This window comes from Haliaeetus albicilla, chromosome 12 (assembly GCF_947461875.1).
Source record: "Haliaeetus albicilla chromosome 12, bHalAlb1.1, whole genome shotgun sequence".
In the NCBI taxonomy this organism is placed as follows: Eukaryota; Metazoa; Chordata; class Aves; order Accipitriformes; family Accipitridae; genus Haliaeetus; species Haliaeetus albicilla.
Genome location: NC_091494.1, coordinates 21,847,531 through 21,860,588, shown reverse-complemented (window position 1 = coordinate 21,860,588; position 13,058 = coordinate 21,847,531). Strand labels below are relative to the sequence as shown.

The window sequence follows — 13,058 nt, the reverse complement described above, 5'->3', positions numbered from 1 at the left end:
TCCAATTTTGTTAATTTTGGCTTTCCGTTTCACGAAGGTGGCAGTGGGGTCATTTGGACGACTTTTTTTTTTTGTTTTTTACAATATTTTGTGGTATAGCAAAGTTTTTACATCTCGGATTTTTTTTTTTTTTAAACTTTATCGTACCTTAAGTAGTAGGAAATAAAGATATCGAAAAAGAAAACAACATTTGCAAAACCACGTAATATTGTAAAACAAAAAAAGATGGGACTTACCTGAGCCCCTAACAGGGCACTCGGGTCTGCAGCGGAGGTCTGTGGTGGGTGTGACATCGCCAGCACAGTGCATGCCGGGGCATCGCACAGAGAGGCGGCCAGCGAGCCTGGGGTTTGCCGAACTTGAAAAGGAAAACAAAAGCTAAATCAATCATATGCCCCAAGCCCCTTCCTAACCTGCTGCTATGCGGGACACCCAGCATAGGAGTCTCGGGGGGGGGCAGATGGTGGCACTGGGGGTGCCGCAAGGCTCAACAATAACGCACCAGAACAGGGAGCCAGAGACCTGCGTTTGCCACATGACTTGGACCCCTCAAGCACCAAAACACGCATTTCAGTGGCGAAGCACAAATAGCCTGACCATCAGAAAGCACCACTGGGCTCCCACTCTGCTGAAAATCTGGCTGCTTATCTTCAGAGTCCTAACTGCCTATTTTTGTACCTAGTTCTAAGCCTCTCCCTGGTTTTCTTCCCCCTCTGCTACAGCTACTCAACCTTCCTGAAGACCTGCAGATGAAAAACTCTATGCAGAAAGCCTGTTAGATGCAAATGAAGGCAGCAGCTAACTCCTACATCTTCAGAAAAAAAAACAATGTTCTGAAAAAGGAACAATTAGAAGGTTTGTCTGCCAGGCTCAGACCACTGTCACCTCCAACTGAAACATAAAAGACTCCCCAATATTCAACCAAAGAAAAGTGATAGTTCATAAAGCTGAACACACACAAATGCATTTCTCAGCGTGATCCATTCCAGGATGGGCAACAATGACTGTTTTGTTGTTATGAGTTGTTTCTGGGAAGTTTCCTTTATTCCTGGCTGGATTGTGTTGTGTTTGGTTTTGATTTTTTTTTTTTACACGGACTCATTCTCTCCAGGATGTTTCTACAGCAGAGCATGACTTGCATTACACCCCATTCCAGCAATCAGATCAGTGCATGCAGACCTCAGCCCACGCAGTGTCCCGCTGACTCCAGAGGTCACAAGCCAAGTGGATCCAACTGCAGGACTGGGACCTTAACTGTGAGCTCCAACATCCATGCACCAAGCTAGGACTCGGTGTTTGCAAGGCAATGCAGATGAGACCTGCCTTTGCTTTTTGGGTTTGGCTGGTTTTATTATATGTTCAGTAATCCCTCATTCTTTTTTTTTTTTCCTTACCTCATCTTTTATATTAAATCGCGACGGTTCTTGTCTGCTTCGGTTTGACCTCCTAACCCCATAAACATCAGGATATTCTTCCCACATCTGCAAAATAAACAGACCATCAGAAGGCCTGCTTCACCCCAATTATTTCTGACATTTTAGAAGTTCGATGGTGAATGTTTTTAAAAAAATCGACATAAAACCATTAAGGAATCAGCAACCAGTAGATGGACACTTTAAAAAACTGGCTGAAAAGGATTATGATTATTTGGGGGTATTTGGTAGCACTCTAAAGCAACATGTTTTATCTCAGCATTATCTATACAGTGGTCCATCTTTCCACCAGGGTATGAATTACTCTCCAGCTCATTCAGGCTGAAGCACAGAGTGTTGAGATAGCCAGCCCCCCTGCAAGCAATGGTGCTGAAGATAAGGAGGCAACACCTTGCATGTGGAATGAATGGACCCACCAACTCAAAAGGACAATTCACTGTCACTAACAGCTTCTACCACAATTCCTTTCTGTAGGGAAAATCCCACCAGCTGCCTGACGAGCCCAGTGACGAGACATCAGCAGCAGCAACTTCAAAAGTTAATTCTGTGGCCCAGCGTGGGTGGCAAATGGACCAGGGCACCCTGTCCTTTGGCAAGGCAAGGGGGTGGTGCTGCTGGTTCTTCTCCTGAATGCACTGATGCGAATGCGGTTTGGCAGTGTGGGACATGTGGATGTGCAGAGCTGACTACTGGGAATGGTTGTGCTCTATTTGCTGTAACCAGGCCCTAAACAGCTTAATACACTGTGTATAACAGCATGCATTTGTTCTTGCTGGATGGACAGGAGGAGAAGGGGGAAAGAAGAACTGATGCCCTAAGGGATATGAATGCAGAGTTGTGTTGGTGACACAGGACACCAAAAGACTTACAGGGCAGATACAAACCACCAACATGCCTCTCAAACACCTACATCAACAATCCCTCTCTCTCTCAGCAAAGCTTATCCTCTCACAGTTTTCTAAACCTATTCATTCTTCTTCTGCTTCTCTTTCCCTCCAGCCCTCAAATGTCTCTGCAAGCCACTGGCAGGAAAAGGAAATCAAAATACACTGCGAGATGCAGCAGCAACTTGGAATTGAGAGCATGATGAATACAAGGCTGCAGCCTGGCAAGTTTTCTGCTACTGTTAAAAGAGTAATGGGATAACACTGCAATGGACAGATTGCGAAGGTGTATATCTGTTGGGCATGCAGGTACAGAGAGATAAATTCACATGAAAGAAAAACTCAAAATACTCCCTGAACTGTTTGAAGAACTTGTCTTTTCATCTTTTAAATGGCACAGTTTTTGGATGATCAATTCCCATGACAAATCTGTATAGCACCTAATGCAAATTAACCTCACCTTCATGGGTGTATCTAGACAGAAATACAAAATAAACAATAATATAATAATTAATTGCATTGGTTATACAAGGGGAACAGGTATCAACACGCCTAGGTTAGACCTAGCTAAGGAAAACACCCATTAACAGAGAAATTAAGGAAGGGAGAGGCTTTCTTATTAGAGGGTGCCCTGACCTTTTCATGTTTCATCCACGTTAATTATCACCCTATGTATGGATGCACTCCCTCATAGGATAATTTTAATGTTTATTGTCAGGGACATGCTCTTAGAAGCCCACAGAGGAAGAGAAAATCTTCCTTTAATCCCCATTTACCAACAATAAAACATAAATTTGAATATTGTGTTACCACAACGGCCTTATAAACGTATTCTTCCTTGCCAGTCTGAACACATGAGATTTAGCCACGACCTGAGCAGGCAGCCTAGAGATTTGTGAGAGGAAGAAGCTGGTAACAAAATCCTTAACTTCTCCCTTGCAGGTACGTGGGGAGCGCAGGCTGAAAGCACTACCTACCCTTCCTTCTCAGTCTTTACATACATAGCAACTTTCTCCATAAAACTCACTCTCATGAACAAGCTGTACAAAGTGCAAACAAGAAGAACATGATAGTTACACACCACAACAAACAAAAAATAACTGACCTAACCTGATTTTCCTCCCTCCAAGTAAACTCAGTTCACCAGGTTCCTGTCTCCAAATGGGTATTTGGGTTCCTCTCTCTCACCTCACACTACAGTGTGTTACTCAGGTGCCTCCATCCCTCAGGTAAAGCAGGTACCCAAGGCACAGCTTCTGCACTGGAGAGGGTGCTCGCTAACCAGAGGGACACCAGTGCATTAGACACCTGCAATGCCTGTGTAGCAACAGATGGAGGGCAAACCCAGCTATTTGAGGGGGTATTGCTAGGGGCTAGCTGGGAAGCTGCAGAAAAAAAACGACAACAAAGAACCACTGTTCTGGACAATTTAAATATTTAAAGTTAAATTGCTTTTTTCCTCCTCCTTTTTTTTTTTCTTTACTTTTTTCAAAAAGGAAGACAGTGATGGAAACAAACCAAAGTGGCCCAAATCCTAGACAAGCATTCTCCTGATTATATATCACATGGGGAAGCTTTACTACTTCTGAGGCAGAGGACAGATAGGAGAGAGGAGTGGAAAGATGGAGGGAGAGGATGAAATGACAGGGTCATGTATTGATGACAGGCACCTGCCCTCATTCGCACCAGTCAGCCCCATCATTATCTATCTGGTGCCCAGAGGGTTGTTCCATCAAACACACAAGCTCCTGCTCACAAGGATGACACCAGCAGGGCACAAGCACACAGACCAAACAGCCAACGAGTGACTTGGGGACACCAGGGGTCGAAGGCTGTTTGGTCAATATGCAAAGTGGCGGGGAAGTTGAAGAGAGCTTCATTAAGGTCCTGCCGTCTGCCCTTTCATGTTGGGCACAAGGGTAACACAGCTATGCAGAGCAGTGGGGGCAATACCTTTTTAACATCTGCTATCCTTTCCTTCTTAGAGGCCGGTTTTTCTTTGGTTTCAGGAGGGGTCTGCTGGGATTTCGAACCTGTTGATTCACTTTCGGATTCAGACTGACTTTCAGAGGACTCCGAGCTGCTGTTTGACTCGCTGCCCTGCTCGCTGCCCTGCTCACTTTCAGACTGGCTTGCAGAGTCAGAGCCAGAGGCTTCTTCGGATGCCGAGTGACTGATGGTAGAGAAAGAAGAGATTACATTTTAACTGCACTGTCACAGCTTTGAAATACGCAGCGAGCAAACCAGAGCCATCTCCAAGCTACGATAGGCTTGGAATAGCCTAAATGCAAGTGTGAACTGTGTGGTCCCAAACGGGCGCATTGAAGCAGATGTAATTCCTTCCCAGGAGAAGCACTGAACACACGGGCAAGACTGCAGGCTCCAAATCAGTGTACAGTACCTCCTGCTCATCAGCCAAAACAAAAAGAGTGATGGTAACATGAAGAGAAGCATTAACAGTACCACCAGCACAGGTCCTCCAGAGAGGATCTGGCTCACTCAGAGCAAGCAAGAATAAGGTTTATCAGGAGCTGGAGTGTCCAGAGACCATCCAGCTGTATTAAACATAAGCAGCTGCTCCGGCATGGCTCTCCACTACACCCTAGTATGGCCAGTGATTCAAAAATCCGACATCCAATTTCTGAAAGAGGCCAGCACCAAATACTGTATGCATAATACTATATATTGTAGTAAATACCATGTTTCTTGCAGAAAGAATAAATTCAGCAACAGAGCAGCAGAAAGGAGCTTGTACAGGCATGTAGCTGGGGCAGTTCCTGTTTAAAGGATTACACCAATGCTGTACAGCTTGCATTTCTCAAGTAGCTAATAATGGGAGAGTAGAACATCAGATAGGTGTATTCCTCTTTTTTTTTTTTTTTTCCCCTTTGCATTAAAATAGGTTAATATACAGAACATTCACTTAAATGCAGGTTCCTGAACAAAGGAAATCAATGAGAGGCCAAACTATTTTAGGTGGCCAAAATACTCAAATACCTTTGCCCAATCCCTCCAACATATATTTTTCATTTAAAATCCAATTAAAGAAAACAGAAAACTCATTACGACATACAACATACATGCTAGTGTGGCAGCATTACAAATCCCACTCTGTCACAAACCAAAATGCAGTGCAGCAGTAACAAGACTGCAAACTTTTTGAACAAGGAGCATCTCTTTCCAAGTCAGCTCCTGAGCTGCAGCTGGATGCTTGTGTAGTATTTAAGGGCATGCTGCAGATAGAACATCATGAAAAGAAGAGTCAGGAAAACGTTGCAGAGGGAACCCAGATGTTTAATTTTTCCTCCTTTTGTACGAAACTACAAAAGTAACAAGATACCCCGAAGGCACAGATCAAGAAGGACAAAAAAGCAAAAGCACGTGTACAATTACATACAGGTCTACAGAAATCAATACACGCTACAGAGAGGGGATCGCTAGAGTCAGCTACTATTCATAGGTATATCCACATGCAAACAGGGCTCATTTACACACACCACGGAAGCCAGTTTTCCACTCTCAGATAAAAATTCTTCAGGTATCTGTGAAACCTAAGGGGGCTGGCCCCCAGCAGCTCATGCATCAGCAGCTCAGCTCCCGGCTGCCGTCTCCCAGGGAGCGGGCAGAGGGCAGCAGCCGAACGCCGCGGGAACCTGCTCCAGAAATCCCTTCGGCGCAGGGCGCGCAGCCAGGCTCCCAGCCGCCATTTTACAGCCATCCCTCTTCCACCATCTTGCGACTCCGTGGCGGTGGCGGCCGCTGCTCTGGGTCTGTTCGCAAGTCCTGAAATGGAAGAGGGTAGCACGCGCAGGGGAAAAAGAGACAGCGTGGAGTGAGAATTTCTGAGGCTGAAGTAACAGAAACGGAGCCTTTTCAGCAAAGATAGGAGGGTGAACCTTCACCGACGGTTACCGGTTGCATCGTCCCAGCTTGGTTTCGAAGGAGACAGGGGCATCGCATCTCTTCCTCCTAGCAGGGCTGGAAAGCCAAGTTGAACTACCATCCTTCCAGGCCACCCGCTCACTCCTACCCCTATCCACAACAACCAAAGGCACAGCCCCACGCACAGCCGTCTCGCTACGCCCTGCCACCACCTGTCCCTTCCTCTACGTTTTCTGCAACCTCCAGTCCCCTCTTCTCTACCACAGCCCTCCATCGCTGTGCTCTCCTGCTACACCCCATCGCCAGCACCGTCCACCACGTCTCTCCCTGCTCGCCTGCCGCCCTCCGCACGGTTTCTCGTTGAGCACGTTCACAGATCTGCTGACATCTGCTCCCAACGTCCCGCTCAAACACATGGCTTTGCAACTGAGTCTACTTAAGAGTGAGTGATGAAACTTCCGTGCTGGAGAATTTTCAAGAAAGGACTTTTTCAAGAAAACCAAGGGAATTTTATTAGGAAGCATTGCCACACCACTCAAGGAAACGATGCTCCAGCAGCTCTGGGGACAGCCAGTTTCCACAGGCAGGGCTCGGCAGGACACCGTCCCGCAGAGCCTCCTGCAGGGACGGAGGCTCGACCTCCACGAAAGAATGGGATCCAGAGGCATCCAAACCTCTAGTGTCACGACGCAAAGTGGCAACATCAGGCTCTGGTTGAGTCATGTTGGCATCCCATGTTCCACGGGGACACATGAAAGAGGAAGACACTTTTCTTCAATCAGATTTATTAGCAATAGCTGGAAGAAATTATAACAACCCAGGCTAGACTGAGGCCAGACAGCTTTGGCAGTATTTGTTTAAAGGCAGAACTGTAATTACTAGCCTCCTCCCACTCTGGAGCTCTTTGTTTCTCAAGGCCCTAAACTTTATTTCAAGGACACAGCCTTTCTGCACATCAATAGCTGTAATTCATGTGCTTTATCCACAACATTATCTGGACACTATAATTTTTTTTTCAAGATGTGAACGGTGTCATCTGAAAAGAGGGCAGCCTCTCTAGTGACAGATAGATGACATTCACATCTGCATGTACAAGTATGCATGTGCTTGCCCTACTAAGGAAAGAAATGTAGATGAGAAGTGGTATGTCCTTTTGAAGGTTGTTGCAAATAATTCTTTTTTAATAAACAACCTGTTATAAAGGCAAAAGGATATGTGCTTGTCTTTATTTCTACATTGATAGAGTAAAAAAAAAAGAGAACTGAAAAGGCTAATTCCATAAAAGAATCCTCAGTTTCTATCACCAAGACAATCAAGAAGCATTTCTACCTGCCAACAGAGTATGAAGGATTAGCAACATTGTATGTCAAGTCAGGCCTTACACTGTACACAACTGGAGATTTAAGTCCTCTTTTCAGAAGCTATTTTTTGAATATGCCCTGCTTTAATCCCCCTAAGTTAACATCCAAACAAGACCTACTTTCAATTAAACTGTAAGTGGGGGATAAGCTATAATTAATTGTCGCAAAAGTCACAATTCAACCAGTCCAACCTTCACTAAATTCGGCAGAGAAACACCCATGAACATCAAGAAAGCTACAGCTGGACTGTTGGTAACTCCCTTGAAGTGAGAAACTCCTATAAAAATTGAGATCTGCTAACACTCAGCCAAATATGCTCCCCTGGTTTCTAAGAAATACTTCAGGTTAGAATTATGTTTTAATTAAGAGCCTGCTCTTGGCTTGAGGAAGAAGAAAACCAAATCATCCCTTACCAAGAAGGACACGTTCCTTCCAAGAAATAAGTAGCTGAACAGCAGCGATAAGACCCTTTACAATCAGGCATCTAAGTTTACAAGGCAATTAGAGCATGCCTGAAGCCTCCAGCCTTAGTGTTTAATATTTCACTTATGACTTCATTTTATAGGGGATCATCATTGCTAACAGCAACAAAACCTTTTATAAGCTCTCAACAAGTACAAACAGTATATATATTTCCAGAAGGTGCAAGACAAGCTGAAAAAATGACCCAATACGCATTTCCAAGAGCTGACAAGGGAATGGCTCTAACTAAGACCATTCTGCCCCAGACTTTAAAATTTGGCTTTTGATGAACAGAAGTTGAATTCAGCCAGGGGGATAAAGGAGGATTAATGACCCAAGACCCTCCCACAAGCCAAGCTCCTCCTAGCTTTAAGAATTGTTGTGAACATTTTGAATCTAAACAAGTTTGAATCCAAACAGCAATGTTCCTCTGGGCTTCGCAAGCTCAACAGGGACTCAGCACCAGCAAAACCACACCGTGCAGGCTCAAGAAGGTCCTTGGCACAAACTCCCAAGGCTGGATAACATCAGGGGCTGGATAATATCAGAAACCAAGTTTATTGTTCCCCTCCGGCAAACATATGCTTAACCCTTGTGCGTCGTTGGACACAGCTTCACGTGTCCTGTGGATAACTGACAGCCAGGTGTCCAACCCCATCTCGGCTTCCTGCCACCAAAAGCCCAAAGCAGGGAGACAGCCCCTCCCCTCTCCCACCCATCCTCACTCCACAGCCCGTGTTCCCAGTACTCACCTTGTTCTTCCTCTGCCAGCACTGACTGGGCCGCTGGACTCCTCCATGAGCCACTTGCACTTGATAACACATCAGAAGACTAGCCCAGAGAAACAGCAAAATAGGTCTCTGTTGGCTTAGCAAGTAAGATCAGGACCAAGCCTTTACAGGAACCAGGGATAGTGGAATTATACTACATTTGGCAGCCCAGATGAGTTGCAGAGGAGAAAAGGGAGATTTACTCCAAAACACAGATCAGCAAAGCCAGTGAAGGCCACCAGTTTAAAGCTATTTAAACACACGTGTCTTCCTGAAGTGACCTACACACAAACTGTTGTATACACAAAGGGACAGCGACAAACTACAGAAGATGCTAATATGCTGACTCAGCTGGATACCACGTTGCTGTTAAGCATTTCCTTTGAATATCTGATCTATAAATGTGATGCTCCCTACTATATGAACATATACAAAATGCCTACATACATTGCAAATTAAAACAAGCACCATCATTTAATGTTGATGCATGTACCCAAGTCACACAGTAGCTGTAAAAAAGCACCAAGCCACATTAAATTTCACCTCTAGGCTAAACAAGGCAGGGAAACACAAGACTGATTCTGGCCATAGATCATCCGATGAAGAGGGGATAACACTTGATGAAGAGGGGATAATATGTGGACCACAGAGAACTGAGAACTTCATGGGATCTATCCCTTGCCTTGGGGAAAAAAACATGAGTAAATGCTATAGTAAGTGTAGCCAAGGCCATACAGACAGCGCATGGAGCTTGCAGGAGAGCTAAGCGAACACCACTCAGATTGTGATACTAAAAATAAATTCATTCCTAGCTTTCTGAGTTCCCTTTATTTTATTCTAAAAGTCTATTAAAAAGAGTGATTGGTGCTTGCCTGTCTCCCAAGGTAAAGATTTTCTGAGTGATAAGCATTGAGAAGGGTCAGTCGGTGAAAGAGCTTTTCCCAACTTATTTTCTGCAGGCAAAAGTGGAAATGGGGGGAAGGAAGAAAAATATTCCTGCTACTCTACTATCCGTACCCATGCGTGGTATGTATTTCTAACAATGATCTGTCTCAAAGTAGGAACTTAAATTAGAATATACTAAAAACACAGCCAGCCTTTTCATACTGTTTAGAAGCAAGTCTCAAATAACTTTGTATACTGACAATATAATTTGGCCAACTCTGGGCAAGCTTTCAAGGGGCACAACAAACATTCCCCAGGTTACAGGGCTGCCCCTGCCAAATAACCAACATGTCCTTCAAAAAAAAAAAAAAAATCCCCAAGGTCGTTTTGTGACCAGCAGCTTTTTTTCTTAAATAGGCAAATGAGAAGAGTTACTATGGGGAATATACAGTTCTTACACATGCGCCTGCAAACCTTGCTTGCAGAGGTAGGGTGTTAATTACACTTACACAGCACTAGGCACAATAGGGCCATTGGTGCTACTGTAACTGAGGGATTATGCACTCAGCAGGTATCCTATCTAAATGACCATCTGAATTGGGTTGTGCGGGTTTCCAAGCCTGGCTCAAAGGAGGGGAAGGGGAGGAGGCAGAGGGAAATCTTCACACACATTCTAGCCACTGCTACTTGCCCCAGCACAGGAATCCCAAACGCCAAAGGCAAAGCAATCCTGAGCACACAGTGAGCTAAATATAGCCCTCACTGCTCTGCTGCAGCTCCCGGTAAAGCACGTTGGGTTATCTTGAATGACAAGTATTTTCCAAAAGTGGTTGGTTTTTTTTTCCTTCCCCTTCCACTACAAAGACACCACATTATGCTTGCACAAGCAAGCAAAACGAGCAGTTCATTCACGATTAGGAGAGCTGGCTCTCTTGCTCTCTGATCTTTGAGCCAGAGGCTGAAAACGCTTGGGATGTTTAGTGGGAAAAGAAAAAAAAGAAAAGAAAAAACCAAAATAGCACAGTGACAAAAGGAGTCAAAACCCGTCTGCTTGATTAAGGAGCGCCACTGAGAATCTCCAAAGGCAGCATCCTTCCCCTCCCCTGCACAGAAAGGGAAGGACAATTGCAGTTCTCAGGGTTTGGAAAAGGGCCCACCTCTCCCTCGCCGGGAAGGGGGCAGAGCGCTTCAGCGCTCCACGTCCAGCACCCACCGCAGGACCCGGGCTGGCTCCTGGCAGCACCCACCGCTGAGACCCTCCCGACACCCAGCGGTACACACCTTCCCGCAAGGCCGACGGCGGGCACGGAGGAGTTAACTCCCTGTGCCCCTCTGCCATTCCAGCCACAGCTTCTGCTTTGTCACAGCAGGGACAGCCAGGCTAAAGCTCAGTGGCAGCACAAAGGGAACTCTGCACACAGGCAGCATCCGACTTTTTGCAAAGGACGTGTAGATGCGGGGCGGGGGGGGGGGGGGGGGGGGCATTAGAGCGCGCACACACAATTTTGGTTTAAATTAGTAGAGAAAGGGTGGTTGTTTTTTCTCCCTTAACGTTTGCAAACCTCCTTTAAGACCTAACAGATTAAAGAAATGCAGTAATACGGACATTTAGGACCCAAAATCATTAACAAGAACGTGAAGGTGCACAAATTCCTTTCTGGTTCCAGGTGATCTGCAGTTCAGAAGAGGGGAGCCTGACCTGGCCTGAGGGTTTTATTCCAAGTGACTGTTAAAAGCTGTTTTTAACCAAGAGATTTAAGGCTCATCAGTAAGCCTCTGTTCTACAGAGAGCACATGGCATTCAAAGCTCTCAACTGGTGACAACTCTGTAGTTAACAGCAGAGGTTCCTCCTCATGAAAGAGATGCAAATGACTCCTATAATTAATATATTAGCAATTCCATTAAGTCATCTATACCTAGCAATAAAACTTGCAAGAAACATAAATAATTACAACACAACTTTTTCCTATGGAGCCAGGTGTTTGGAGTCAGTGGATTCTTGACATTGCAACACACTTGTTCACAGCCAGGGTAAAGGTTCGTGAGCAATGAAGTGTTCAGCATCCCGTCTGTGAAGCACCAGGCGCTTGGCAAACATACTCCACAGAAGCCCTGCCAAGACGAAACGCCACGCGAGCATTACCAGCACAATACCAGAAGGGAATCTGAGATCACTGTTTCAAACTTTTTATTTTTTTAACCTTAGAAGTCAAGGCCAGAAAAACACATATACTACAGCGTAGATTATCTCAGCCCACAGGTAAATATAAAGCAAGCTGTATATTGAAAATTATAATTTACAAGCAGTGATGTAGTAAGAGCTACTGCACTTTTGGAAAGGCTCATGAACATTTTGCTTCTTATTATATCCGCAAGACACTCCTTGCTCCAAGAAAAAGGAGGCATTAACAGCATGACAGACTTACAAAAGCTTCATTGCAAGTCACTAGGTGTGAATTTTTCATCTAGTCTTTTTTGCTTTGATTTCAAGGATCCTTTACAGGATAAAAAGGCAGATTCTACAAGCACACCACCACCTGTTGAAAGAGCATCTTCAAATGGCATTTCAGCGCACATCTTTTAATAAAAACATACCAGAAGAATACATGTAAGACACCATGTCAGTAGAACAGTACATCCTTTTCTATAAGGCTGCTTATATCTAATTATGGTAATCCAGGCCACCTCCTCCCCCAGTGCCTTTCTGTTTGTATTTGGTTTTGTATTTGTATTTGGAGAGGAGAGAGAATGCAGAACAGAATCTTTCCCCATCCATTGTCACCACCTTCCTGAGCTGGATTTCAGCTAGGGGCAATGGGAGATTTAGAAGCACTTCTCCATCTTCAGAATTTAAGAGCCTAATTTATCATTGCAATTCCTGCTGGAACTGTTGTCTGCAACATGAGACAAGATACAGTGGATTTAACACACTTCCAGGTTATGTATAAGGGATGCAATTTCAGCATAAACTGCCAAACCCACCCAAAATAGGTTTACTTTAGCTTAGTCTCGAGTTCAAAAGAAGCAAGGCCATGGCACCAGAAGCTTCAGTTCAGTCCCTACACTCCCGCTCACAGTCCCAGGTACTTAACCACGCAGCTGGTCTCACTGCATCTGCCACTGGTACCCTCATCTGCTCCTTAAAACTAGCAGTGATAAGCCTGAATAGAGAGACATGTCAGTATAAAAATTCCTCAGAGACAGGCTTAGCAACTCAATAACTGCTAATCACATGAACAGCTTTCTGAGGGGTGAAACAAAGATGGAAAGTGGTTTCTCCCTATACCAAGTTGGAAAGATTAAAATTAATCATCACTGCCTCCCTGGCCTTCCCTCTGAGCCCTCTCAAAGCTCTAACACAAAGTTAACAGTGGAAATGT

General features: G+C 44.9%; 1 protein-coding gene across 13 annotated transcripts in view; it reads right to left on the bottom strand.

The window, feature by feature from the left end:
• The window catches only part of CHD2 (chromodomain helicase DNA binding protein 2), a 91,397-nt gene that overhangs the window by 38,110 nt on the left and 40,229 nt on the right, over positions 1 to 13,058 (bottom strand). For 10 of the 13 annotated variants that reach the window (XM_069798489.1, XM_069798490.1, XM_069798488.1 and 7 more), the window contains 2 exons: positions 4,271 to 4,490; positions 1,395 to 1,481 (listed from right to left, as the gene is read on the bottom strand). The exons of 1 other annotated variant lie outside the window; for it this stretch is intronic. In XM_069798489.1, the coding sequence (XP_069654590.1) occupies positions 1,395 to 1,481; positions 4,271 to 4,490 (307 nt within the window). Of the gene's footprint in view, positions 1 to 236; positions 359 to 1,394; positions 1,482 to 4,270; positions 4,491 to 13,058 lie in introns of those variants that run through there. 2 more of the 13 variants (XM_009927142.2, XM_069798498.1) reach the window with 2 other exon arrangements.